This window comes from Oryctolagus cuniculus, chromosome 14, assembly GCF_964237555.1.
Source record: "Oryctolagus cuniculus chromosome 14, mOryCun1.1, whole genome shotgun sequence".
Classification (NCBI taxonomy): Eukaryota; Metazoa; Chordata; class Mammalia; order Lagomorpha; family Leporidae; genus Oryctolagus; species Oryctolagus cuniculus.
The window spans coordinates 37,956,127-37,984,122 of record NC_091445.1 but is presented as its reverse complement, the minus strand read 5'-3'; the positions used below and the strand labels follow the sequence as shown (position 1 = coordinate 37,984,122).

The 27,996-nt window shown below is 42.2% G+C and overlaps 1 protein-coding gene and 1 long non-coding RNA gene across 6 annotated transcripts in view; one reads left to right on the top strand and one right to left on the bottom strand.

The window, feature by feature from the left end:
• Window positions 1-27,996, top strand: part of FCHO2 (FCH and mu domain containing endocytic adaptor 2) — a 129,465-nt gene that overhangs the window by 46,708 nt on the left and 54,761 nt on the right. For all 5 annotated transcript variants that reach the window (XM_051833239.2, XM_070056561.1, XM_070056564.1 and 2 more), the window contains 2 exons: window positions 971-1,069; window positions 2,922-3,018. In XM_051833239.2, the coding sequence (XP_051689199.2) occupies window positions 971-1,069; window positions 2,922-3,018 (196 nt within the window). The remainder of the gene's footprint in view (window positions 1-970; window positions 1,070-2,921; window positions 3,019-27,996) is intronic.
• Window positions 18-27,845, bottom strand: LOC138845164 (uncharacterized). The gene is made up of 3 exons (XR_011381966.1): window positions 27,641-27,845; window positions 13,953-14,128; window positions 18-698 (listed from the first exon to the last, which is right to left on the bottom strand). It is a non-coding gene; the product is annotated as an uncharacterized lncRNA (long non-coding RNA).

Genomic DNA, 27,996 nt, shown 5'->3' with positions numbered 1-27,996 from the left:
AGAAGAAAAAAATAACAAACCACTTAGTTCCTTTCTTTTTTTACAAGTGATTTAATTTGGAGAGAAAATGGATCATAAGATGTGTACAACAGATATGACAAATTATTTTGTTTGGAAATGGGTGCTTCAGCATTTCCCACAGCCTGTTTGAAGGATATTGCTCTTCTCTTAGATACTCATGTTCAGGAAGTAGAAAAACAAAAAGGGTTGTGAGGTCAGGGAAATTTAGAAACTGCTGTGTAAGCAAAGTGGAATGCGCCTCCTGTGTCAGTGTTTCTCGGGGTCTAGTATGCTCACTGTGAAGCCGAGGCCAGCGGTGCTTTCCTCTCTGGGGGTAGATGGTGGAGTCACTTGGGATCACTTGCATTCCCCAGGTAGCATGTGGAGATGTGTGTGTTCTGTGGTTTCAGAACGTTCCCCTGGCGATGGATGCATCCCCATCTTGGGTTGAGAACTGCTGGTATAGAATATTCAGGCTTTCCTGAACTTCTTTCATCACAGATGACCTCTTCTGGAAACTGTATGCTGACATTTGAACAACTGGAAAGACATGCTGAGAGTCTGTGGGCTGTTAGGTTGTGAAGTCGTCAGGACTAAGCTAGTACTGGCTTTGTAACACTTCTCTTCTAGGTCTCCGAATTTTCTGACCCTAATTCTGTTGACTTGTATCTTCAAACTCTGAAAAAGCTGATGTTTGCCTAAGAAATAGCATAAGAAAAAGTTACTGTTTCTTAATACTAAATTTCAGGCCTCACTAACACCCATTTGTCCAGAGACATTGTTAAACATCATGTAATAATGATAACTTGCTAGTTTGGTTATCTATACTGAGATAATTCCTAAAAGCACTTTTGATTTTGATTCCAGGACACACATATGCACACATGTACGTGCACGCTGTCATATATAATAGTTTATAGATAAGATACTGTATACTGTATATATTTAACTTTTTATATTTTCTACCTAGAAATTTCAAGATATTGAAGAAACTCATCTCATTCACATAAAGGAAATTATAGGATCCTTGTCTAATGCTATAAAGGAAATTCATTTGCAAATAGGCCAAGTATGTTTTTTTTACTTTATATTGAACTGATTTATGAAAATATTGTTCATATGTGACTCTTAAAATCTTTGTATTACTCTTTCCAAAACGTATATGATGCTAAATTATTTCAGATAAAGGATACATATTTATATGCCTTAAATATAAAATAGGATTTTTGGTTGGCCTTGAAAGATGATCTTCCTTCCTTCCTTCCTTCCTTCCTTCCTTCCTTCCTTCCTTCCTTCCTTCCTTCCTTCCTTCCCTTTCTCTCTTCTTTCTTTCTCTCTTCTTTCTTTCTTTCTTTCTTTCTTTCTCTCTTCTTTCTTTCTTTCTCTCTCTCTCTCTCTCTCTCTCTCTCTCTCTCTTTGTCAGAGTTACACAGAGAGAGAGCATGCGAGGGAGGGAGGGAGAGAGGGGTCTTCCATCCAGTGGTTCACTCCCCAGATGGCTGCAATGGCCGGAGCTGTGCTGAACCGAATTCAGGAGCCAGGAGCTTCTTCTGGGTCTCCCATGTGGGTGGGTGCAGGGGCCCAGGCACTTGGGCCATCTACTACTGCTTTCCCGGGCCATAGCAGAGAGCTGAATTGGAAGAGGAGCAGCCGGGACTAGAACCGGCACCCATATGGGATGCTGGCACTGCAGACAGTGGCTCTACCCGCTATGCCACAGTGCCGACTCTTAAAGATGATATTTCTAATTACTTTTTTAAATTGATTATGCTTGATCCTCTTTACATTAAAATTCTGAAGTTATTAAGGTTTAAATTCTTTTTTTTAAGTTTTTCTCTTTAGAGCAGCAACTTCATTAAGTTATAAAACTTGTATTTAAAAATGTTCCAAAAATACAAAAAATTTTAATGAAGATAATTTGAAGTGCATTGAAATTCAACAGTACAAAAAATGAAATTTGTTATTTAATACTAAAAATCTGAAACTGTTTACATTGCCTATGTCAGTTTTATTTATCATGAGAATTATGTCTCTCAAATTGTCAGAGTTGGAAACAGGGAACTGTCTTTTTAAGGCGGTAAGGCCATTTTTAAGGAGTTAGTGTAAGGAGAGGTTGATCCGCACAGATTTACTAACATGAAGTTTTTTTTGTTTTTTTTTTTTTTTTTAAAGAGTTTATTTATTTGAGAAGCAGAGTTACAGACAGTGAGAGGGAGAGACAGAGAGAAAGGTCTTCTTCCCGGTCTCCCATGTGGGTGCAGGGGCCCAAGAACTTGGGCCATCTTCTACTGCTTTCCCAGGCCACAGCAGAGAACTGGATTGGAAGAGGAGCAGCCAGGACTAGAACCGGCACCCATATGGGATACTGGCGCTGCAGGTGGAGGACTAACCTACTGCCCCACGGCGCCAGCCCCAAGTTTTTGTTTTTTTTTTTTTTGAAGATTTATTTTATTTATTTGAAAGACAGTTATAGAGAGAGGTAGAGACAGAAAGAGAGGTCGTCCAAGCGCTGGTTCAGTCCCCAAATGGCCATAACGGCCAGAGCTGAGCCAATCTGAAGCCAGGAGCCAGGAGCTTCTTCTGGGTCTCCCATGTGGGTGCAGGACCCGGGACATCCTCTGCTGCTTTCCCAGACACATTAGCAGGGAGCTGGATCAGAAGTGGAGCAGCAGGGACACAAACTCTCGCCTAAATGGGATGCTGGTACTATAGGCCAGGGCTTTAACCCACTGTGCCATAGTACTGTCCCTTAACACCAAGTTTTAAAACAGAGCAGGTTGGGTAAAGGAAAGCTCTCAAAGACCCTTGGCTCAACAGAATGTATTTTGGTGTGATTATTTTAATTGCTTTTTGGAAGTTTTACGTGAAAGTAAGAATGTTTATGGGAAAAGAAAAAAATCATCTCTATCTCATTTTAATAGGTCCATGAAGAATTTATAAATAACATGGCTAATACTACAGTTGAAAGTTTGATACAAAAATTCGCTGAGTCAAAAGGCACTGGGAAGGAAAGACCTGGTAAGATGGTAAACTCTGCAAGGAAACACTTTCTGATTTTCCTCTGGTTACAAATAAATTTGCTTGCCTATGTCACATCTGAACTAACATTTCCAAACTGTAAGGTAGAACCAAATCTAAAAATAGAGTATACCTAAAAATCTGTAAAATTTCAGAAAATTTTTTTCTTTGTGTCTCATGATGTGAAATTGAGATTTTTTTTTTGTTTGGCTTTTAGTGGTTAATATTTTAGTATTTAAAGTGGTTATTATAACCTTCACTGAATCTATTGCAGTTTGTTTAGATTTTTGAAAGTAGTTAGCTACAGATCATTTTTCAGAATATTTCTTTAGTTATTTATTTGAGAGGCAGAATGACACGCAGAGCGAAAGGAATCGAGAGAGTGGCCCCTGTTTGCTGGTTTATTCCCCAAATGCTACCAGTGACCTTGGTCCAAAGCCTGGAGCCAGGAAGTCAGTCCTGGTCTCCCAGGATGGTAGGAACCAAACACTTGAACTGTCATTGCTGCCTCCCAGGGTCTGCATTGGGATCCTGCAGTGAGGAGCTGGAGCTGGGCATCAGAACCAAGCACTCTGATAGAGGGCACAGGTGTCTTATTAACGCGTAGGCCGAATCCCTTCCCCTGAAAGGCCATTTTAATAAAGGAAAGATTGACGGAAAACATTGACTTCTCAGAGCATTGAGGCTACCATAGAGCTTTTCTTAAAATTTAAAAACATCTTTTCTCATTCAAGCATACATTCAACAAATATATTTATTGAGTGCTAATTCTAGGAATTGAGGATATACCAGTGAACAAATGGATACAAGAATCTTGGTGTTCTTATTTTTGTGAACAGATGATAAGAATTAGGAATCCTAGAGTCTGTTTTTTTTTTCTTTTTTTAAAGATTTATTTATTTGAGAGGCAGAGTTATAGAGAAAGAGAGAGGGAGAGACAGAGAGAAAGGTCTTCTAGCAGCTGGATCACTCTCCAAATGGCTGCAATCAATGACTGGAGCTGAGCCAATCTGAAGCCAAGAGTCAGGAGCTTGTTCTAGGTCTCCCATGTGGGTGCAGGGGCCCAAGCACTTAGGCCATCTTCCACTGCTTTCTCAGACCATAAACAGAGAGCTGGTTTGGAGGAGGAGCAGCTGGGACATGAACCATATGGGATGCCAGCACTGTAGGCAGAAGCTTAGCCCACTACACTACAGCTCTGGCCCTCCAAATTCTATTTTTAATAAGCAAGTTATGAAATGTTGAATATAAGAAGTAGCTCCTTCCCCTCTCCTGCTTAGCATACCTATCATCTTACAAATTACTTGAGTCTTTTTATTAGTGACCATACCATGTTTTTACAAGGATAATTTGTTTTATTCCACGGGCAAAAAGTTAAGTTTAATAAAGAAGTTAAAAAATGATAATGGCATTTAGGAAAATGGACTTTTTTTTTTTATTAAGTCTGGGAGCTTTTTTTTTTTTTTTTTTTTGACAGGCAGAGTGGACAGTGAGAGAGACAGACAGAGAGAAAGGTCTTCCTTTGCTGTTGGTTCACCCACCAATGGCTGCCGCGGCAGGCGCGTTGCGACCAGCACACCGCGCTGATCCGATGATAGGAGCCAGGGGCTTCTCCTGGTCTCCCATGGGGTGCAGGGCCCAAGCACTTGGGCCATCCTCCACTGCACTCCCTGGCCACAGCAGAGATCTGGCCTGGAAGAGGACAGAATCCGGCGCCCCGACCGGGACTAGAACCCCGTGTGCCGGCGCCGCAAGGCGGAGGATTAGCCTAGTGAGCCACGGCACCGGCACCTACTTTTCTTAAGTGTAATTCGTAGACTAAGGCTTGAAACCTAAATGACCTTCAGTTTCTTCATCATCTTCCCAAATTTCATTAATTTTCAAATCTTACTAATTTGGTTGTGTTAGTATTTCTGTCTTCAAACTCTCTTTCAATGCTTTTTTTTTTTTTTTTTTTTTTTTGAGAGAGAGAGAGACAGAGAGAAAGGTCTTTCTTCCATTGGTTCACCCCCAAATGGCCACCATGGCTGGCGCGCTGTGCTGATCCGAAGCCCAGGAGCCAGTTGCTTCCTCCTGGTCTCCCTCGTGGGTTCAGGGGTCCAAGCACTTGGGCCATCCTCCACTGCCCTCCTGGGCTACAGCAGAGAGCTGGCCTGGAAGAAGAGCAACCAGGACTAGAACCCTGTGCCCATATGGGATGCCGGTGCTGCAGGTGGAGGATTAACCAAGTGAACCATGGCGCCGGCCCTCTTTCAATGCTTTTTCTACCCATCTGATTAATTTGCAGGTTTCTCATACTTAAATATAGAGACATCTCTAGTTCATTTTACACATTACAGCACATTCAGGTTTTTTGTTTTTTTTTTTTTTTTTGAAGATTTGTTTGTTTATTTTTGAAAGGCAGAGTGGCTGAGAAGAGAGATCTCTTCTTCCACTGGTTGAGTCCCTGAATGCCTACAACATTTGGGACTGGGCCTGACTGAAGCTAGGAAACCAGCAACTCTGGGTCTCTGACTTGGGTGGCCAGAACCCAGGTGCTTAGTCCATCGTCTGCATCCTGGGTGCATTAACAGGAAGCTGGATTGGAAGAAGAGTAGGACTTGATCCTGGTCCTTCTCATACAGAATGGGGAGGTTCCAGACAGTGGCTTAACCTGCTGTGCCACAGTGCCCATTCCAACATTCAGCCTTTACCAGACAATTAGGAACTTTCAATTGCGCTACTTAAAAATCTGTGAAGTTTCATTGTAGACAAATTCAAAGTCAGTCTCTGGGTTTGCCTTTAAGGATCTGGGACTGACATTCTTTTTGTTTTAAAGATGTATTTATTTATGAAAGGCAGAGTTACAGAGAGAGAAGAACATTGAGACAGAGAGAGATCTTCCATCCATTGGTTCATTCCCCAAATGGCCGCATGGCCAGGGCTGGGTCAGGCCAAAACCAGGAGCCAGGAGCTTCTTCATGGTCTCCCACATGGCCCAAGAACTTGGGCCATCTTCTACTGCTTTCCCAGGTGTATTACCATGAAGCTAGATTGGAAGTGGGTCATCCAGGACTCGAACTGGCACCCATTTGGAATACCAGAACTGTTGATGGCAGCTTTAACCTGCTGCACTGCAGTGCTGACTCCGAAGGGGCTTTCTTTAGTTTACGTTTTCATTATCCTCATTCTAGTACTTTAATGTGACTTATCTGAACTGTTTACTGTGTCCTGTGCATCACCCCTTTCCCCCTTTAGTACCTTCCTTATGTCCTTGTCCTATGAAATGCTGTATCCCACTCCTTTTCTACTCCAGATCTTCTTTCTCATTTACGTATCGAATGAAAGAATTCTTAAAGAGCTAGTATATGCACTGCTTCCTCCATTAAAAGTGCCTGAGAACTTGGGACAGGCATTTGGCACAGCAAAATGCCCTGTGGGCTGCCCTCATCCGTTATTAGTGTGTCTGGGTTTGAGTCCCAGCACCAGTTTCAATTCCAGCTTCCTGCTGATGCACACCCAGGGAGGCAGCAGGTGATGGCTCAAGTATGTTGGGCCTTGCCACCCAGGTGGGAGACATGAATTTAGTTTCTGAGCTTTGACTGGCCTGGCCTAGCCCCAGCTGTTCTAGACATTTGGGGAGTGAACCAGTGATGAGAGATATTTCTCTGTCTCTCTGCCTTTCAAATACATAAAAAATTTATTTATTTATTTATTTATTTTTTTGACAGGCAGAGTTAGACAGTGGGAGAGAGATAGAGAGAGAAAGGTTTTCCTTTTTCCGTTGGTTCACTCCCCAAGTGGCTGCTAAGGCCAGCGTGTTATGGCCGGCACTCTGGCCGATCCGAAGCCAGGAGCCAGGTGCTTCCTCTTGGTCTCCCATGTGGGTGCAGGGTCCAAGGACCTGGGCCATCCTCCACTGCCTTCCCGGGGCACAGCAGAGAGCTGGACTGGAAGAGGGGCAACCGGGACAGAATCCGGCACCCCGACTGGGACTAGAACCCAGGGTGCTGGCTCCACAGGCAGAGGATTAGCCTAGTGAGCTGCGGTGCCGGCCAAAAAAAGAAATTTAAAACATTTTAAAAGTACCATAGAACTTTTTTTTTTTTTTTTTTTTTTTTGGACAGGCAGAGTGGATAGTGAGAGAGAGAGACAGAGAGAAAGGTCTTCCTTTTGCCGTTGGTTCACCCTCCAGTGGCTGCCATGGCTGGTGCGCTGTGGCCGGTGCACCACGCTGATCCGAAGGCAGGAGCCAGGTGCTTCTCCTGGTCTCCTATGGGGTGCAGGGCCCAAGCACTTGGGCCATCCTCCACTGCCTTCCCTGGCCACAGCAGAGAGCTGGCCTGGAAGGGGGCAACCGGGACAGAATCCTGCACCCCGACCGGGACTAGAACCCGGTGTGCCGGCGCTGCTAGGTGGAGGATTAGCTTTGAGCCGCGGCGCCGGCCATCATAGAATTTTAAATATAACTTTTTTTTTTTGCATTGTTGCTGTCGATCTTGAAGTGTGGAAGTTTATATTTGATTCATCCGTTTATTTTCTCTACTTGTAAAGAATAATTTTTGTTCAATCATTGAGCAAATGTACATTTAGTGATAAGGTGAAGGTGTTAACGAGGTTGGAAAGAGTGAACTTGGTGTTAAAAAAAAAGTCTTCATTGGAATGTAGGCATTTGGCACAGTGTATTAAGATGCAATTTGGGACACTTGTATCCCATATTAAAATGCATGGGTTCAAGTCCTGGCTGCGCTCTCAATTCCACCTTCCTGCTAGTGGACACCCTTGGAGGAACAGGTGATAGCTCAAATCAGGGGTCCCTGCTGCCTGTGTGGTGGATGTGGATTGAGTTCCTGCCTCCCAGGATTGGACAGGACATTTTGGGGAGTGAGCCAGTGGATGAGAGCTGTCTCTGTCTCTCTCTTTCAATAAGTAAGTAAGTAAGTAAGTCTTCATTGAGTGAACACTGAATTGTCATGGTTAATTTTAGTGAATACTTACTCTCTGTCTGGTACTGTGTCTGCCACTTTGTTGGCCCCTTTGATCTTGAGCAACTCTTTGAAGTATTAGTACTCTTATTTTTTAAAGATTCTCTTATTTATTTGAAAGGCAGTTACAGCGAGGCAGAGGCAGAGGGAGAGAGCGAGAGAGCTCTTCCATCTGCTGGTTCACTCCCCAAAAGGCTACAAAGGCTGTAGCTGGGCAATCCGAAGCCAGGAGCCTGCAGTGTCTTCTGGGTCTCCTACATGGGTGTAGGGGCCCGAGGACGTGGACCATCTTCTGCTTTCCCTGGCCATAGCAGAGAGCTGGATTAGAAGTGGAGTAGCCATGACTAGAACCAGCACCCGTATGGGGTGCCTGCACCACAGGTGGTGGCTTTACCTGTTGTGCCACAGCGCTGGCCCCTACTTTTCTCATTTTACAGGTAAGGGAAATATTGAAAGGATAAATGATTCGCTGGAGCTAGTATAAGGCAGAGCTGGGATTCAATTCCAAGGTCCATTCTTTGGAAAAATTAGAATAGAATTTGAGTACAAATATACAGCGAGAATGAGGATGTTGAGAAACCTAAGAGTAGGATAGTATGAACCCTAAAACTCCTTAACACAATTAAATGTAAGTGAAGACCAGTTAAAAGAGGTAAAAGAAATAATTGGGAACAAATAGAATATTTAGAACAGTTGGTAGAATGAAAGCAAAGACATTGTGACTGGCTAAAATGCTTTAGATGGAAATAGGAATAAGACTGGTATATTGTATCAGTGTTAATATTTGGCTGTGCTATTATATGGTAGTTTTGCACGATTATTATCGTGGGAAGCTGTACAAGGGATCTCCCTTTTCAACTCTATCTGAATCTACAGTTTTCTCAAAAATTTTTTTTAGAAAAATGCCTGGAAACGAGGGGACTTAGCTGAAATGTAAACCTCCCCCTGACGAGTAACACATGATTCAGGGTACATTTTAGGAGAAAGAGAATCAGCTTGAAGAGGATCAGTATTTTTCTGAAATAATTAAACCAGAAAATAATTGGTACATTAAAATGTGTTCTGAATCAAATTTTAGTTGACATTTTTAATTCTCTCTTCCCTGAGTAACATTTCCCATCCTGCTTTGACTCCCCAAACTCCTTTACTGCTTGACTTATCTGCCGGTGTCATTTCCTAAGACCCACTCTGCTAAGGGCTGAGAAGTGCGTGGCCTATGGGCTCCCTTCCACACGGTGCGTTCTGCCTCCAGAGAAGCTCTCTCGATCCCTCTCATCACAGTGCTGAAGGCAGTCACTGCCAACGTTGAGAATTGGCAGTCATTTTGAAGCCTGTCATCTGTGGCTTAGTTCAATAGAGACTCTTTGTTTGCAAATGTCAGAAAGCCAAATTAAACAAGCTTAAGCAAAAATTCAATGCCTTCGCTTTTTTAACCTGGAAGGATCGGAATGGATTCAAGGACCAAATTGATGTCATTAGGGCTTTGTTCACTCTTTTCTCTCAGTTCTGCTTCCCTCCACGTGGCTTCAGTTTCTTACGCTGTTACTGTAGACCTTGGCCTCGTTGTTGGAAAGGAAGGCATGCACAGTTCCAAGCCCATCTCAGTTCTGTTTAGGATCCTAGTAGAAAAAACTTTCCTGGTGTCAGCATATTAATTTCAGGGAAGGTTCTGCTTTTGTCACGTGCTTGTCTTTGAATAGTCACTGTGTTTAGGGTAGTGAGATTAATACTTGGTCAACATAGGTCATATGCCCAGACCACAGAGGAAATATTTTCTGAGCAGGCAAGAATAACTACTTTAGTACATTGTAAGAATCAGTGTACAAAGATACCAAACCCAAAAATATGGCTGTTTAGAACTGGAGTAGTTTGTGTATGTGTTTCATGTAGTAAAGGTTTAATCATGTTATTATTATTTGATCAGAAATATCAGGTTTTTTTTTGTTTTTGTTTTGTTTTTTGACAGGCAGAGTGGACAGTGAGAGAGAGACAGAGAGAAAGGTCTTCCTTTGCCGTTGGTTCACCCTCCAGTGGCCGCCACGGCCGGTGCACCGCGCTGATCTGATGGCAGGAGCCAGGTACTTATCCTGGTCTCCCATGGGGTGCAGGGCCCAAGCACTTGGGCCATCCTCCACTGCACTTCCGGGCCACAGCAGAGAGCTGGACTGGAAGAGGGACAACCGGGACAGAATCCGGCGCCCAGACTGGGACTAGAACCCGGTGTGCCGGCGCTACAGTAAGGTGGAGGATTAGCCTAGTGAGCCACGGCGCCGGCCTAGAAATATCAGTTTAAGAGACAAAGATTTGTGTTATAAATAGATGGAATGGGGTTTATCTTGCAATCATAGAATTTTATTTCTTAGCAGGACCTTATAAATAATTAGTCCAAACTCATCCCGTTTAACACAGATACATTCCACTAATTGAATTTAATATAGACTTGAAAGTTAATTAAAGTTTTGTTAATTCTTAGAAATTTTCTAATTCAACATAATAGGGATTGCTGAACCCTTATCTTCATCATGTCCTACCTGTATATTCATGCATTTTCTATGGCGAATCTACACATACACACAGTTCTTTTATAAAATCCTTTCCCTTGGTCAGGTATTTAGAATAATTGGATCAGAAATTCCCTTGAGGCATGGAGCCTGGTTTCTTTTAAACTCTGCACATTTCGGTGGTGTTTATTTTCTTGTCTGTGATACAAAGCTGTCATTTGTGTTTGCTGTTTGCTGGCAGTGAGTCCTGTAAGCCCTCAATTATCTCATCTGTAGAATGGGGACAATAACAGTGCCTGCCTTGTGGTGTTTGTGAGGTGTGATGAGATAATAGCATATTAATAAGTATTTTTAAAAATTAATAGAGTCCATGGCCGGCGCCAAGGCTCACTAGGCTAATCCTCCGCCTTGCGGCGCCGGCACACCGGGTTCTAGTCTCGGTCGGGGCGCCGGATTCTTTCCTGGTTGCCCCTCTTCCAGGCCAGCTCTCTGCTGTGGCCAGGGAGTGCAGTGGAGGATGGCCCAAGTGCTTGGGCCCTGCACCCCATGGGAGACCAGGATAAGTACCTGGCTCCTGCCATCAGATCAGCGCGGTGCGCCGGCCGCAGTGCGCCGGCCGCGGTGGCCATTGGAGGGTGAACCAACGGCAAAAGAAGACCTTTCTCTCTGTCTCTCTCTCTCACTGTCCACTCTGCCTGTCAAAAAAAAAAAAAAAAAAAAAAAAAAAAAAAAAGCAAAAAACAAAAAAACAAAAACGTAATGTGACTTTCAGTTGTTTTATGCTGTTGATTTCTGTTAACATTTTATTTCTCCTATTTTGTAAGCCCTCCCTCTGGTGGTGAGTTCCTGCCTAAACCAGTTTTAGTTTGATTGGATACAGATTTTAAAAAGAAAACAAAAGTCTCAGTTCTTTTTAAAATTTGTATACCTAGCAGTTAACCTACTCCTTTGGTGCTGAAAAATGACAGCTTTGATCTTTAGTCAGTCATTCATTGAAAGATATAACCTGTCATTCTGTCTTCCCAGTTCTCCTTTGTAAGCCAAACACTTACAAAGAACCTTAAAACACTTTCCCCTTTTAGTATTTTAGTACTTATATGTAGGGAATTTTATTGTCCTTTGTAAGTTTGGTACTGCCCTGGTTCCTCTGGAATTTGAGTCACTGTAAGTGGATGCTTTGAATACCAAAGCACCTGTGGTCTGAGAGAGCTATGAGTAAACAGGTGTTTTCTAATTTTGGATGTCTTTTTATATTCTAGTGACATTATCCTGTTAGTCCTAACCATTCTCATGCATAATCCATAGTTTTGATGTTTCCTGTGTTACAATCCTGCTGACTTCACTGTATGCTATTTATAATTCATAGAAGTTTAGGAAGTTTCCATTTATAAGCAACAGAAGGGTACATAACTTAAAGAAAATGGAAAGTTGATAGACCATTATGTAATATCTTTAAATAAAGAGTTCTGTTGACAAACGTCTATATCTTCATTATATGGTGATAGCTTCCATTTGGTGAGTTCCGGGAACTTTAAGTACCAATTGTTGTAATTAAAGATACAAATAGGAGACAACTTAAGAAAGCTAGGCATTAAAAACAATACCACCAACAGTCAGCTCCAAGAAAACAGTATGAAGCCGGGGTGCAGTATTTGTGATCAGACTGCATACATGAGCTTAATATGTTAGTTTGGAATAGTTGAACATCTACATTTTATTACACATTACATATAATAATGTATATGACAATAACATATATTAAGTATATTATTACAGATTGTAAGGCTAAGCAAGTAATTAAAATATATATAATCTAGTGATTATCATTCAAGACCCCTTTAAATTAAGATTTGGGCTAATAATGAAATCTATAAACGAAGCCTCTTAGCCCTACTCAGTTTTTTTTTTTTTAATGTTTTTGAAATCAGTAAAGCAAAACTCTTGTGTAGAAAAGCAAAATTAATGACTAGTAAAATTTAATCAGCAATTATCTCTCAACAAAGAAAAGACCAGAACTAAATGTCTTAGCCACTGAATTCCACAAACATTTAAAAAAGAATTAATCCAAGTTTTCTTAAATTGTTCCAGAAAAATAGAAGGAGAAATTCTAAATCCACCTACGAAGCCCAGAAAAGCAAAATTAAAAATAGCTAAGAAGGGGAGTCAGCATTGTGGCATAGTGGGTAAATCCATTGTCTGGGGTGCCATTTCCTGGTTGCTCCACTCTGAACCAGATCTGTGCTAATGGCCTGGGGAAAGCCGCAGAAGATGCCCCTAGTGTTTGGTCCTCTGCTCCCCATATGAGAGACACAGATGAAGCTCCTGGCTCTTGGCTTCAGCTTGGCATAGCACTGGCTGTTGTGGCCATCTGGTGAGTGAACCAGCAGATAGATCGATCCCTCCCTCCCTCCCTCCCTCCCTCCCTCCCTCTCCCCCTCTCCCCCTCTCCCCCTCTCCCTCTCTCCCTCTCTCCCTCTCTCCCTCTCTCCCTCTCTCTCTCTCTCTCTCTCTCTCTCCAACTTTGACTTTCAAAATAAATAAATAGGGGCTGGCATTGTGGCATAATGAGTTAAGCTGCCGCCTGCAATGCCAGCATCTCATATGGGCACTGGTTCGAGTCGTGGCTTCTCCAGTTCTGATCCAGCTCCCTGCTTATGGCCTGGGAAAGCAGCGGAAGATGGTCCAAGTCCTTGGGCCCCCGGACCCACGTGCATGGGTGCTGCTCAAGTTTCTGGCTCCTGGCTTGTCCTGGCCCAGCCCTGGCCAAGCCCTGGCCAAGCCCTGGCCATTGTGGCCTTTTAGGGAGTGAGCCAGTAGATGAAAGACCTCCTCTACTCCCAACAACTATCTCCCCCTACTCTTTTTTTTTTTATTTTTTATTTTATTTGTCAGGTAGAGTCATAGACAGTGAGAGAGAGAGACAGAGAGAACCTGGCACCCAAATGGGATGTCGGCGCCGCAGGCGGAGGATTAACCAAGTGAGCCAAGGCACCAGCTCCCCTCCCCCCACTCTTGTAACTCTACCCTTCAAATAAATTCAAATAAATATTTAAAAAAGCAGTGGAAGATGGCCCAAGTCCTTGGGCCCCTGTAGCTGCATGGGAGACCTGGAAGAAGCTCCTGGCTTCAGATGGTGCAGCCCCTGCCACTATGGCCATCTTGTGAGTGAACCAGCAGATGGAAGGTCTCTCTCTATCTCTCTCTGCCTCTGCCTCTCTCTGTGTCTAAATAATTCTCTTTAAAAAAAAAAAAGCAGCTAAGAAGAGGCAGAGACCTACTAACTATATCAAATATGCTGTCATTTGGTTTTCCTATTAGATGGCTGGGGGGGATTGCCCAGAGAAAGGGAAAGAAGAGTAGATAGTGATTTGGCAAGAGGATAGAGGTTCCTAAAAGTGGGAGAGTAAAAGAAGAGAACTCACAAGGAAAAGAGTGTGTAAAATCTCCACCTCGAAGGAGACCACCTCACCTGTGTTTCAGCTACCTGAGGCCAAGTGTAGGACTCTGCCCTGTGGCGTGTATTTACCACTTACACATAGTTGTCTGGCATGCCACCTGAGACCTGATTGTCTTTTCTTTCTTTCTGAACAGAAGTTGGCAAACTGTAGCTGTGGAGCCAGATTTAACTGCATATTTTTGTGAGACCTGCAAGCAAAGAATGGATTTTACATTTCAAAATTTTTTTAAAAATTTATTTATTTGAAAGTTTGTTGCAGTGACAGAGGGAGAGACAGAAAGAGAGCTTCCATCCACTGCTTTACTCCCCAAGTGGCCATAATGGCCAGGACTGAGCCATGTCAAAGCCAGGAGTCAGAAACTCCATCCAGGTCTCCCATGGAGTGACAGGGGCCATCCTCTGCTGCCTTTCTCAGGCCATTAGCAGAGACTTGGGTCAGAAGTGGAGCAGCCAGGACATGAACCCGTGCCCATATGGGATACTGGAGTTGCAGATGGCAGATTTACCTGCTAAGCCACAATATTGGCCCTGCATATTTTAGTGTTTTTGGGAAAATTAAGAGCAGTATTTGATGACACAGGGAAATGTTATGAAATTCAGATTTTAGTGTCCATAGATAAAATTTTATTTGACCATAATCCCACTTATTGTTTATGTATTGTCTGTGGCTGCTCTTGTACTAAAACAGGGACGTTGAGTAGTTGTACCAGATGGTATGACCACAAAATCTGAAATATTTGTTGTCCATCCCTTGATAAGAAATGGGCGTCCGCCCCTGTGGTGTGCATCCATTTCTTGTGCAGTCCTGCCACCTGGAATTAGGTAGCTCATGACAATACATAAGCTTTTCAGAAAAGTAGATTCTGCTATTCTTGGGTTCAAATATCTTTTTTTTTCCTTTTTCTATTTTTATGATTTATTTTATTTGAAAGAGAGAGAGAAAAAAAGAGACAGAACTTCTATTCTCTAGTGTACTTCACAGATGGCTGCAACAGCCAGAGCTTGTCCAGGCTGAAGCCAGGAGATTGGAACTTCATCCAGGTCTCCCATGTGAGTGGCAGAGGCCCGAGGACTTGGCTTATCCTCTGTGGCCTTCCCAGGCACATTAATAGGAACTGGATCAGAAGCAGAGCAGCTGGGCCTATTGTAGGGTGCTGGCATCACAAACAGCAGCTTAACGCACCGTACCACAACTCTGTTCCCAGAAATAGTATGTTATATCATAGCAAGTAGCTGAGCCTCATGATAACCCTAAATTATGAAATGAAGATTAAAGTATTAATGAGCAGGTCTGTTCAGGGGTAGCCATTAAAAATGTTAATGTATAAACATTCTGTCAACAATGTAAAATAATGAAATACTGTGCTAGTAACAAGGACAGGGTTTTACTTTTATTTTTTAAAATATTTTATTTATTTATTTGAGAGGTAGAGTTACAGACAATGAGATGGAAAGACAGAGAGAAAGGTCTTCCGTCCGTTGGTTCACTCCCCAGTTGGACGCAACGGCCAGATCTGCACCGATCTGAAGCCAGGAGCTTCTTCCGGGTCTCCCATGTGGATGCAGGGGCCCAAGGACTTGGGCTATCTTCTACTGCTTTCCCAGACCACAGCAGAGAGCTAGATTGGAAGAGGAGCATCAAGGACTAGGACCAGCGCCCATATGGGATGCCGACACCGCGCCAGCCTCCTCTTTCTTATTTTTTAAAATACATTTATTTATTTTTTAAAGATGTAATTTTTTATTTGAAAGTCAGTTAACCTGAGAGACAGGAGAGACAGAGAGAAAGAGAGAGAGAGGTCTTCCATCTGCTGGTTCACTCCCAAATTGGCCGCAACGGCTGGAGTTGTGTTGATCCAAAGCCAGAATCCAGGAACTCCTTCTGGGTCTCCCATGCGGGTGCAGGGGCCCAAAGACCTGGGCCATCTTCCACTGCTTTCCCAGGCCATAGCAGACAGCTGGGACTCAAACTGGTACCCATGTGGGATACCAGCACTGTGGGCTGGGCTTTAACCCTCTGTGCCACAGCACTGGCCCTGTGTTTAAGTTCTTTAAAACACTTTTTTTAAAGATTTATTTATTTATTTATTTTAATTTATTTTATTTATTTGAAAGAGTTAGAGAGGAAGAGACAGAGAGAGAGAGGTCTTCTATCTGCTAGTTCATTCCCCAGATGGCTGCAATGGCCGGATCTGCGCCTATCCTAAGCCAGGAGCAGGAGCTTCTTCTGGGTCTTCCTGTGGGTGCAGAGGCCCAAGAACTTGGTCCATCTCCTCCTGCTTTCCCAGGCCATAGCAGAGAGCTGGATCAGAAGTGGAGCAGCAGGGACTAGAACCGGCACCCACATGGGATGCCGGCACTTCAGGCCAGGGCTTTATCCTGCTGTGCCACAGCGCCAGCCCCAAGATTTATTTATTTATTTGAAATTTAGGATGGGGGCTGGGGAGAGATCTGTGTCTGCTGATTAACTCCCCAGATGGCCATAATGGATAGGTCTGGGTCAGGCTTAAGCCAGGAATTCCATCTGGGTTTCCCGTGTGGGTGGCAGGGGCCTACAATGTGGGCTGTCTTCTACACTTGGCCATGCGCATTAGAGGAGAGCTGGATTGGAAGTAGAAGAGCTGGGACTCAAATTAGCACTCGTACGGCATGCAAGCATTGTGGGCAGTGGCTTAACCTACTGTGCCATAGTGCTGGCCTCAGGATCTTAGTTCTTTTTGCAGTACTTGAGAGATGCTAACCTAAGCCAGTTTGAACTTAAAAAGAAATTTATTGGGGATGGTGGAGGGAAGAAGATATCCCAAGCAACAGAAATCAGGAATAGAGTCAGATATCTGAAGGAAACTAAAACCAGTAGGAAGGCAAAATATCTTTCCTTCATTCTCTCCTTCTGCTGCTTTGTTATCTGCAAAATGGCCTTTTTTGCTTCTGCATGCACATGGTATAAGGTGATCCCCTGCTAAATTCCAGATTTTTTAACCTATTCTTTAATTTCAGCTCAGAATTAATTCAAGTTTTTATACCTTTCCATGTTTCTCTCTCTGTCCCCTTTCTTTTTTTAAAGATTTATTTATTATGAAAGAGTTATATTCTCTCCACTGGTTTAGTCCCCAGATGCCTGCAATGGCGAAGGATGGGCCAGGCTGAAGCCAGGAGCTTCATTTGGGTTTCCCATGTGGGTGGCAGAGGCCCAAAGACGTGGACCATCTTCCATTGCTTTCCCCAGGCCATTAGCAGGGAGCTGGATCAGAAGTGGAGCAGCTGGGATATGAACTGGCATCCTTATGGCATGCTGGTGTCACAGGCTACCAGTGGCTTTACTCACTGTGGTACAACTCTGGCCCCCTAAGTTTCTGGGAGAAAGATTTTCATTGATCTGACTTGGATCAGGCAATCTTAATACAGTCCATTGGGCTAAGTCATGCAGTATGATCATGGCTTCTGCATCTGCCAATTGCTGAGGAGACGTTTCTCAGAGAAAAGAGAGAACAGCTCAGAGAAATCCCCCCCCCCCCGCCCCGAGTAACTTGAAGTCAACTTGACTAGGATATATATTAAAATTTCTTGAGGTAGGCTTCAGTGCAGAACAGGGATATAGTGTGAAAATGCATATCCAATATAACTTTTTACTCAAAAATCTTGTTATGAAAGGTTTCAAATATATAGAACAAGAAAGTATGTTGTGGGGCTGGCGCTTTGGTGTAGTAGGTTAAGCCTCTGCCTGCAGTGCCAATATCCCATATGGGCACAGTTCAAGTCCTGGCTCTCCACTTCTGATCCAGCTCCCTGCTAATGCGCCTGGGAAAGCGGTGGAAGATGACCCAAGTCCTTTGGCTCCTGCACTCACGTGGGAGACCTGGAGGAGGCTCTTGGCTCATAAAATCAGATTAGCCCAGCTCTGGCTGTTTTGGCCATCTGGGGAGTGAACCAGCAGATGGAAGATCTCTCTTTCTCCCTCTTGCTGTCTGTAACTCTGCCTCTTAAATAAATAAAAGATAAATCTTTTTAAAAAAAGTATTTTGTATGAAAAACCATATACCTATCCCCTAGATTCTACCATACTTGTGTTAGCACATCTATCAACCTATCCTTTTATTTGTCCACCAATCTTTAAAAAAAAAAAAGTATTTTAGAGCAAGATGCAGAATTCAGTACATGGCCTCCAAGTATTTCACCATGTTTATCCATTTTTTGTCATAAATTATAGCAGAATTCTCCATTTCAAAGTATTTAGATCAGTGGCCTTTAGTTTGCTCACAGTGTTGTGTAACTATAACCACTATTTAGTTCTAAAACTTTTTATTATTATTATTTGAAAGGCAGAATTAGAGAGAGGGAAAGACATAGAGATTTCTATCTACTGCTTCACTCCCCAAATGACTGCAAGAGTTGGGGCTGGGCTAGGCTGAAGCCAGGAGTCTGAAACTCCATGCAGTTCTCCCATGTGAATATCAGGGGCCAAGTAATTGATCTGTCTTCTGTTTTCCCAGGTGCATTAGCAGGGAGCTGGATTAAAAGTAGAACAGATGGGAATAAAACTGGAGCCCATGTTGTATGCAGGAATTGTAGGTGGCAGCTTAAGATGCTGTGTCATACTGCAGGCCCAGTGTTCTAGAACATTCTAATCATCCCCAAAAGAAACTTCATACCTATTAAGGAGTCATTCCCTTTGGCCTCCGGCCCCAGCCTGGCAAAAAGTAATGTAGTTTGTTTGACTTATCCTGTTCTAGATACTTCATATAAATGGAATTGTGCAATGTTACCTTTTGTGCCTGACTGCTTTCATTTAAAGTAGTGTTTCCTGGTTCATCCATGCTGCAGTGTGTATTAGTACTTTATTTTTTTATATACCTAAATAATACTCCTCTGAATGGATATGCCACATATTGTTTGTTCTCTATTGATGGACATTTTGGGTATTTCCAAACCTTTTGGCTATTATGAATAGTGCTACTATCAATTACTGTGTGCAAATTTTTGTTGGACTGTTTCCGTTCTTTTGGGTATATACCTAGGAGTGGAATTAGTTGTGTTTTAATGCTAATTCTATATTTGAGCTTTTTTTTTTTTTAATAAAAAGTTAATTTGAGAGAGTGGTAGCAAGAACCCAGGTACTTGAACCATCACCTCTGCCTCCCAGGGTCTTCATAAATAGGAAGCTGGAGTCAGGAGCCAGACCAGAAACAACCCAGACACTCGGACGGGATGTGGGCATCTCACTGGTATCTTGAGCACCAGGCCAAATCCCCACCCCTATGTTGAGTTTTTGAGGCACTCCCAAGCTGTTTTCCATGGCAGCTGTACCACTTTACTTTTTTGTTTGCTTGTTTTAAGATTTATGTATTTGAAAGGCAGAGTTACAGAGAGAAAGGGGAGAGACAGAGATCTTCTATCTGCTGATTCATTCCCCAGATGGCCGCAATGGCCAAGGCTGGGCCAGGCTGAAACCAGGACCAAGGAGTTTCTTCCAGGTCTCTCACATCAGTAAAAGGGCCCAAGGACTTGGACCATGTTGTACTGCTTTCCCAGGCGCATTAGCTGGATTGGAAATAGAGCAGCTGGGACTCGAACTGGCACCTATTTGGGATGCCAGCATCACAGGCGGTGGTTTTACCCACTATGCCATAGTGCCGTCCTTACCGTACATTTTTATCAGCAATGTTGTGAGTTCCAGTTTGCCCACATCCTTGCCAGCATTTTAGATTTTAGTTTCTTTCTTCCTAATCCTTCCTTCCTCCTTCCCTTCCCCTGTCCCACCCCCTCCCTTCCCTTTTTTCTAAGATTAATGTATTTATTTATTTGAGAGGCAGAGTTACAGACAGAGAGAGGGAGAGACAGAAAGAAAGGCCTTCCATCTGCTGGGTCACTCCTCAAATGACTCCAAAGTGCCTGGGCCCCTACACCCACGTAGGAGAGCCAGAAGAATCTCCTGGCTCTTGGCTTTGGATCCACACAGCAGCCCCCAAATACTTGTTTTGTGAACATTTCTTCATGATTGCAGCTTGTTGTCTCTTAAAGGCATTTTAGATTTTGATGAAATCCAGCTGTGTTTTGTATATTAAGCTTTTGGTGTCACATTTAAGAAATCTTTGCCTAACTCAAGGTAAAAAAAGATTTTTTTTTCTAATTTTCTGTGCTTTTCATAGAAGCTTTAAAGTTTCAGAATGACATAGTGACAACCTGAAAAGAACCCCCAGTTGCCAAGCTTGAGCAAGTAATAAGTAACGGATATATTGGATTAAAACACAAAGAATAAAATAAGTATTTATGCATGTGTACAGATAGAAATAAATGACTGGGTTAAGAAATTAAGAGGGTAGGCATTTGGTGTGGCAGTTGAAACACCACTTGGTATGTACACATCCCAGAGTGCCTGAGTTCAAGTTCTGGCTCTTTGGATTCTACTTCCCTGCTAATGGGAGGACCTGGATAGAGACCTGGGTTCCTGGCTTCAGCCTGGCCCAGCTGTGGCTGTTGTGGGCACTTGGAGAATGAACCAGTAGATGGGAGATGGATGTCTGTCTGCTTCTCTACCTTTCAAATAGACAAAATTTTAAAAAGAAAGAACTTAAAATTTATTTAAAAATGCATAAGTTTAATGAAAAAAATGGCCAGAAGATTTTAGGCACTTCGCCAGAGGAAATAAATGAATGGCAGATAGGCACATGGAAATATGCTTGACTTTATCTGCTAGTAGTGACATGCAAGTTAAAAACCACAGTGCACGTTCGTTAGAATGATTAAAATTATGATTAAGATTGAAAAGACCGACCCTCCTGGGTGCTGATGAGGATATGGAGGTACTGGGGTTCCCATATGCTGCTTGTGGAAATAGAAAATAGTGCATCCACTCTGGAAAACAGCTTGACAGTTTTCTTAGAAATCTAAATATGCACGTAACAACATATGATTTAGCCATTCTACTTCTGGGTATTTACCCAAGAGAGAGGGATTATATGTTTGCGCAGAGACTAGTACATGATTGTTCATAGCAGTTTTATTTGTAATAGCCCCAAACTGAAAACAGCTGAAATGTCCATTAACAGATGAATGGCTAAGCAAATAGTGGTATGTCTGTAACTATGCAGCAGTAAATATGAATGAACTAACTGATAGTGCAACCAAATCAATCAATCTCAGAATGATTATGCTGAGTGAAGAAAGTCAGATAAAAATACATACTGTAAAGTTCTGTTTATGTAACATTGTAGAACATGTAAATTATAATGAGAGAGGCAGATCAGTGGTTGCCTTGTGATGGGTGGAGTACGTTACATGGAGCATGAGGTGATGAGTGTGCGTTACCTTACTTGTGGAGACGATATGGCAAAATTCACCAAATTGCATAACTTCAATATGTGTAGTTGATTTTGTGTTTTACCTCAGCAAAGCTGTATGAAAGGGGAATGGGAGAATCACTTGAAGAGTTTGGGCTTGATTAACAGAAAGGATGAGGTGCCATTAACTGAGATGGGGAAGGCTGACAGATGAAAGTGCTATAAGTAAAAGAAGCAGGCTTTTTGTTAAGACCACAGAAGATGAAAACAAGACTCAGTTTGGGAGTGTGGGAGCAGTGTCACAGTTTGGATGTAGGAGGAGATCATATGTCTAAGATCCTGTATTTGAAGAACTAGATGAAAATTGGGAAGGTTTTGCAGTGACTAAAATCCATGATTAAAAACATATTCTTTAGATTTAAGACTATAATTTTAAAATTTGCCTTATCACTGATTTTCCAGTCTTTCTCTTTCTTTTTAAAGATTTATTTATATATTTGAAAGGCAGGGTTGCAGAGCAGGAGAGGCAGAGGCAGAGAGAGGTCTTTTATCTGCTGGTTCACTCCAGAGATGAGCTTTGTCCATCTGAAGCCAGGGGCCAGGAGCTTCTTCCATGTCTCCCACGCGGGTGCTTTATCCGCTACGCCACAGTGCTGGGCCTCTCACTCCCCATTTTTTTTTTTAAGCTTTGTTTTTATTTATTTGAAAGAGTTACAGAGAAAGGTAGAGCCAGAGAGAGAAAAAGATCTTGCATCCACTGGTTCACTCCCCGAATGACCACAACGGTCAGAGCTGAGCTGATCCAAAGCCAGGAGCCAAGAGCTTCTTCCAGGTCTCCCACGCAGGTGTAGGGGTCCAAGGACTTGGGCCATCTTCTACTCATTTCCTAGGCCATAGCAGAAAGCTGGATTGGAAGTGCAGTAGCTAGGACTCAAACCAGCACTCATGTGGGATGCTGGTACTGCAGGCTGGGGCTTTAACCCACTGCCCCACAAATTGGTCCCTGGTTTTCCATTCTTGGGTGCACATAAGAAGCATTTGTGGAGATTTTTTCCTCTTTCCGTTTTCATTTCTCCTTCCCTTTTCTTCTTCTCCTTTTTGAAATGTGCAGACTTCCTGCTACTCCAGAAATTCTGATTCCATCAGTCCAGGGTGGGTATCACTGTATTTTGAAATTCTGGAAGTGATTTAATTTGTAGCCATTATGGAGAGCCTATAGAATTACATCACCTGGAAGCTGGTTGTAGTTGCAGAATCTCAAACTCTATCCCATACCTACTGAAGCAGACTACATATTTCAAGAAGAACTCCAGGTGATTTGTAGGCACATATAATTGAGAACCACTGGTAAACTTACTGAGTGTGTCTCCATGACTGTTGTTATCAAATTCTGGTTTCAGGACCGTCAGCATCACCTGGAAATTTGCTAAAGTACAAATTTCTGAGCACCTGAATAGGAAGCTCTGGGGGTGGGACCAAGTGGTCTGTGGTTTCACAGGTCCTCCAGGTTGTTTTTTGTTTACTATTTTTATTTTTTTATTTATTTATTTGGAAAGCACAGTGGCAGAGGGAGAGATTTTCCATCTGCTGGTTGACTTTTTGAATGGCTTCAACAGCCAAGAGGTGAGCTGGTCTGAAGCCAGGAGCTCCAGCCTGGTCTCCCACATGGCGGGTCCTCATCTGCTGTCTTTCCAGGTCCGTGAGCAGGAAGTTGGATCCGAACCGGAGTAGTCGGAGCTCCAGCCAACACTTAGATACAAGTGGCTGCTGGACCTACTGCTACACAATGGCAGCCAGCTCTCATGACAGAGTTTGAGAAGTGTGCTAGACATTTCTGATGACTATAAATTATTTCTACAAGCCCATTAGTACAATAGATATTTCTGAAGTGAAGTGTCACTGATGTCTGCAACTTAAGCACACTTTGCAACTGCTTAATAAAACAGAAAAGAAAAAAATTGTATAATATATACATATACATATATATATACACATACATATATATATGTGCATACATATATATATGAGAGAGGGAGAGAGAAAGCAAATGTAGCAAGTCACTACTATAACCCCCCTTTTATAAATGATGCAACCTTGGTTCAAAAAGGAGCAAGTAACTAGTCCACGTAATCAGCCAGCCAGGAAGTGACAAAACTAGAACTTGAGCCTCCGTGCTCTTTGAGTTTGAGGCTCTTTTTTTGTTGTTAGCTGGCCAGGTTCATCATCCCAGGCTTCTGGGAACATGACTGTATTGCATTCCACAGGCTGAGGAGCAAGCTTGGAAATGTTGTCATTGTTGTCCATTGTTACGAGTCACACCCTTCTCTACAGTCATGTGCATCTTTATTGTCATCATTCCTTTTATGGATTTTGGATATATGTCTGAGTGTGTTTGTATGTCTTACCTGGGCTCAGGAGGAATCGAGTGTTCTTTGGATTATGCAGAAATATATTTGATTTGCATAGCCCACACTTATTTGAGTTTTGAGGACAGTTTTTAGCTAGACAGAGTGGCAAATTTGTCCTTTTGGTGGCTTGAGATTTAGAATTGATTCCAAAGCATGAGGGACTATCGATTAAATATTTCACATATTTTATGCTTAACCTCGTTTCAAAAAAAGTTTGTGGTGATTAAATATTAATGTTAAGTAGGTTGCTTTTCTTTCTGTAGCGTTTCATAAAAGTTTTGCTCCAAATTAGGTGTGGGTGAATACTTGGGTAGCTGGTTTTTTTTGATAGCAGTAATTTACTCCTGTTGTATGATTAAGGCATCATATGCATATTTAAGAATTGTTTTGCTTTGAATCATTGACCTCTTGGAGTTGTTCCTCTGTTTATCCATTTAATTGAACTTGTAGTGGCATTTTTAGGTAATGTATAAAAGAGCATCAGGAGACAGAGCCAAAATGATTTTGCTTTTATAAAAACTAAATTGCCCTTGTGACCCAGCATAAAATCTTAGTGCTAAGTGCAGTTATTTATTTCGACAACAGTTAAGTGAGTCTGAAACAGTTGAAATTCTGGTTGTAGCAAACTGTTCATTAAGATTCTCAATCTGGCTTTGGTACTGTCAAAAAAATAACTTGGTCTTATGATTACATAGCAGAATGATGGGCAGTGGGCTGTGTTTGAGGGAGGTGCTGAATAAACTCTCCACTTGTGCACAGTTCAGAAGTGACATGCTGCCAGGGGGTCAGCATGGGCATCAGCACCCTGCTGAGCTGGCAGCTGGCCCCGAGCCAGGCACGCAAGCCTTGCCTTGGGAAGCAGCATGTGGAGCATGTGCCATTTGAAAAAGATGATCTTGTTCATGCATGATTTAATTTTAAGGGTATATTTGGTTGATATTTCTGCCTTGAAAAGTTTTTGCGGATGGTACTTGAATGAAAACTTTAAGTATTATTGGAAAGGATTTGGCATTTTATATTTCAAAAATGTTTTTTATTTTGAATATTTCATTGAACATTTTCCTATTTTGAGTGGTTTTTAAGACAGTGTTTAGAAAAGATAAAAAGGAAAAGAATTCGAGATATGAGTAGCATAAAAAAAGGTTTTGTGAGGAAAAATAAGTAAGATTTTCTTCGAATGGACTGAGTTTCTGCAGCAGAGATGCCTTTACTGTTTTTGCATATATGAAGTGGTCCAAAGCTGGTAAAAATTTTTCTAATTACATCATTTGCTAAGAAGTTGTTGTAAAGACTCATTTAAAAAAAAGATATATTTTATTTGAAAGGTAGAGTTAGAGAGAGGAAGAGACTGAGAGGGATATTCTATCAGCTGGTTCACTCCCCAGATGGCCACAACAACTCAATGCTGGGCCAGGTTTCAGGCAGGAGCCAGGAGCTCCATCTGTGTTTCCCATGTGGGTGCAGGGGGGCAAGGACTTGGACCACCTTCTGCTACGTTTTCAGGCACATCAGCATGGAGATGGATTAGAAGTGGAACAGCTGGGACTTGAATCAGCACTCATATGGGATGATGTGTTGTTGGCAGCCCCTTAACTCACTGCACCAGCACAGTGCTGGCCCATACAGCTCATTCTAAACTAATTTTTAGTAATTTCTTTGGCATTTGTATTTTGTCTTCTTTTTGCCTCCTCTGTAGAGGAAGCCATTCCCTGACTGTACATGGTCATAGATACAGACTGTGCTGTGTAGCTATCAGAGAATTTTTGAGAAATCACATTTCTTAGTGCCTCTGTGTGTGTGTGTGTGTGTGTGTGTTAGATTTATTTAACAGATGATTATATTTTCTCAAGCTTTTTTTTAGTCCTTAGAAAAAGGCAATACTATATAATAAGCTGCTAGTGGTTTATGTAGACATTTGTCATTCTTCATAATTTTTATACCATATGAGAAGTTGCTAACTATGAGGTGCAAGTGATGCAAGTGCTTATATTTTCTTTTTAAAAGATTTTTGAGAGGGAGAGGCAGAGAGAGAGAGAGAGACATCTTCCATTTGCTGCTTCACTCCCCAAATAGCCATAATGAGCAAAGCTGGGCCAGACTGAAACTAGGAGCCAAAAGTTTCAATCTGGGTCTCCCACATGGGTACGGGGGCCCAAGGACTTGGGCCTTCTGCTGCTGCTTTCCTAGGCACATCAGCAGGGAACTGGATCAGAAATGGAGCAGCTGGGTCTTGAACTGGTGCCCGAGTGGGATGCCAGTGCTGAAGGTGGCAGCTTTACCCACTACATAGCATTAGCCCCACATGCTTAAATTTTTTAAAAAGTTGGGGCTGGCACTGTGGCATAGTAGGTTAGACCTCTGACTGCGGCTCTGGGTCCCCTTTTGTTAAATACTTTCTCAGCTTCCAGATAACAGTGGGCTTGAATAAAGTCCTTCACTTCTTTTTTTTTTTTTTTTTTTTTTTTTTTTTTTTAAACAGAAACAGAGCTTCATTCATTGGTTAACTCCCCAAATGCGTGCAAGGACCAGTGACCCAAAGCCAGGTCTCCCACATGAGTGTCAGGGACTCACTTACATGAGCCATCACCTGCTGCCTCCCAGGATCAGCTTTAGCAGGAAGCTGGAATTGGGAACCAGAGCCAGGAATAGAACTGAGGTGGTTTGATGTGGGATATGAGCATCTTAAGTAGCTTCTACTGCTAGGCCAAATGCCCACCTCCTTTGCTTTAATTTGGCCATTTTTTTGACTCTTCGTGGCTTTTTTGGGGTGGAAACAATAAATGTATTTTTTCTTAGTTATATATATATATACATATATATATACACACACAGAAGAATGCTCTTATTAGGAAGTTGTTAATTTATTAGAACCTTGTTCATTAACTCACTTTTGTGACTGTTTTAATGAATTTGCTTACCTCTTAAATGTTAATCTGTTTATCTGAATGGAAACTAGGATAGCATAGAAATAAATCTTGGGGCCGGTGCTGTGGTGCAATGGGTAAAGCCGCTACCTGCAGTGCTAGCATCCGGTATGGGCACTGGTTGAGTCCCAGCTGCTCCACTTCCGATCCAGCTCTCTGTTATGGCCTGGGAAGGCAGTATAAGATGGCCCAAGTCTTTGGGCCCCTGCACTCACATGGAAGACCCGGAAGAAGCTCCTGGCTCCTGGCTTCAGATCAGCTCAGCTCTGGCTATTGCAGTCATTTGGGGAGTGAACCAGTGGATAGAAGACCTCTCTGTCTGTCTCTCTCTGTGACTCTTTCAAATAAATAAATAAATAATCTTAAAAAAAGTAGTAAATCTCAGATTTATGGATAAGAAAAGGGAGATTTAGCCAGAACTTCTAGATCCTCCTACGTGTAGAGTGATCTTTCTTGTTAACTGGTAATTTTCTTTTATGATGGAATGATCAGTAAGAACTCTGTACACAGATTTGTACATGCTTGTAGTTAAGACTAACATCTCAGAAGAATCAGTAATGAATCCTCTGTCATCCACTCTTCACTTGAATTTCTATTTTTAAATTTCTTGGTAATGTAGATTCTACTAATTAAAACATTTATAAGAAAAATTTCAAAAAATTCTAGAATCTCATAAGTGTATGTATTATAAAAAGTTAAAAGACAATTTAGTGGGTGATAATTCTCTAATCTGATTCTTAGCTTTTGGGGTATTTATACCTTCTGTACTACTTAAATAATTTTGTATTTTACATATACAAAATAAACTATATTTCATGGCATTTAGGCTGGTCTCAACAGTTCTGTCATTTCAGGGCTATTTAAATGGTTTCGCTGATGCCCACTCTGTCGTCTACTCTGCTCTCTACAGTCTACCCTTATACTGGTGCTGAATTAACTTCTGTAAGACCTCTTTGCACATGTGTGTGTATATGTGTGTGTGTGTGTGTCCATGACCTTCTCACATGAAAACTCTTCCCACAGCCTACAAATTACGGTTTACATTCCTCAACCTGAGAGATCTGAGTTTTCATCCCAAGGCCATCACTTACCTAAATGTTGGTAATTCATTTACTTGTCAGGCCTTATTGGTCAGGCATTATTCTATGACATGGTGTTGAACAGAACAGATGAGTTCTCCAGCTTATATTCTAATCGAATATACCATTTTGGGATCCCTGTTTTTCTAATGAGCACAGCCTAAGTTTCAGCAGCTGCCTCTTACTTTCTTATGTTTATTTTGTCTCATCAAGTGTACTGCAGAATCTTGAACACAGAAACTGATAGTTCCAGAACTAGAACTAGAAACACTAGTTCCTTGTGCCTGCAGTTCTGTGGTGTCACAAATGAAGAGTTTTCAGGAACCTGTTGTCATTAATAGGCTAGTTTCATTTTTTTTTTACTGTTA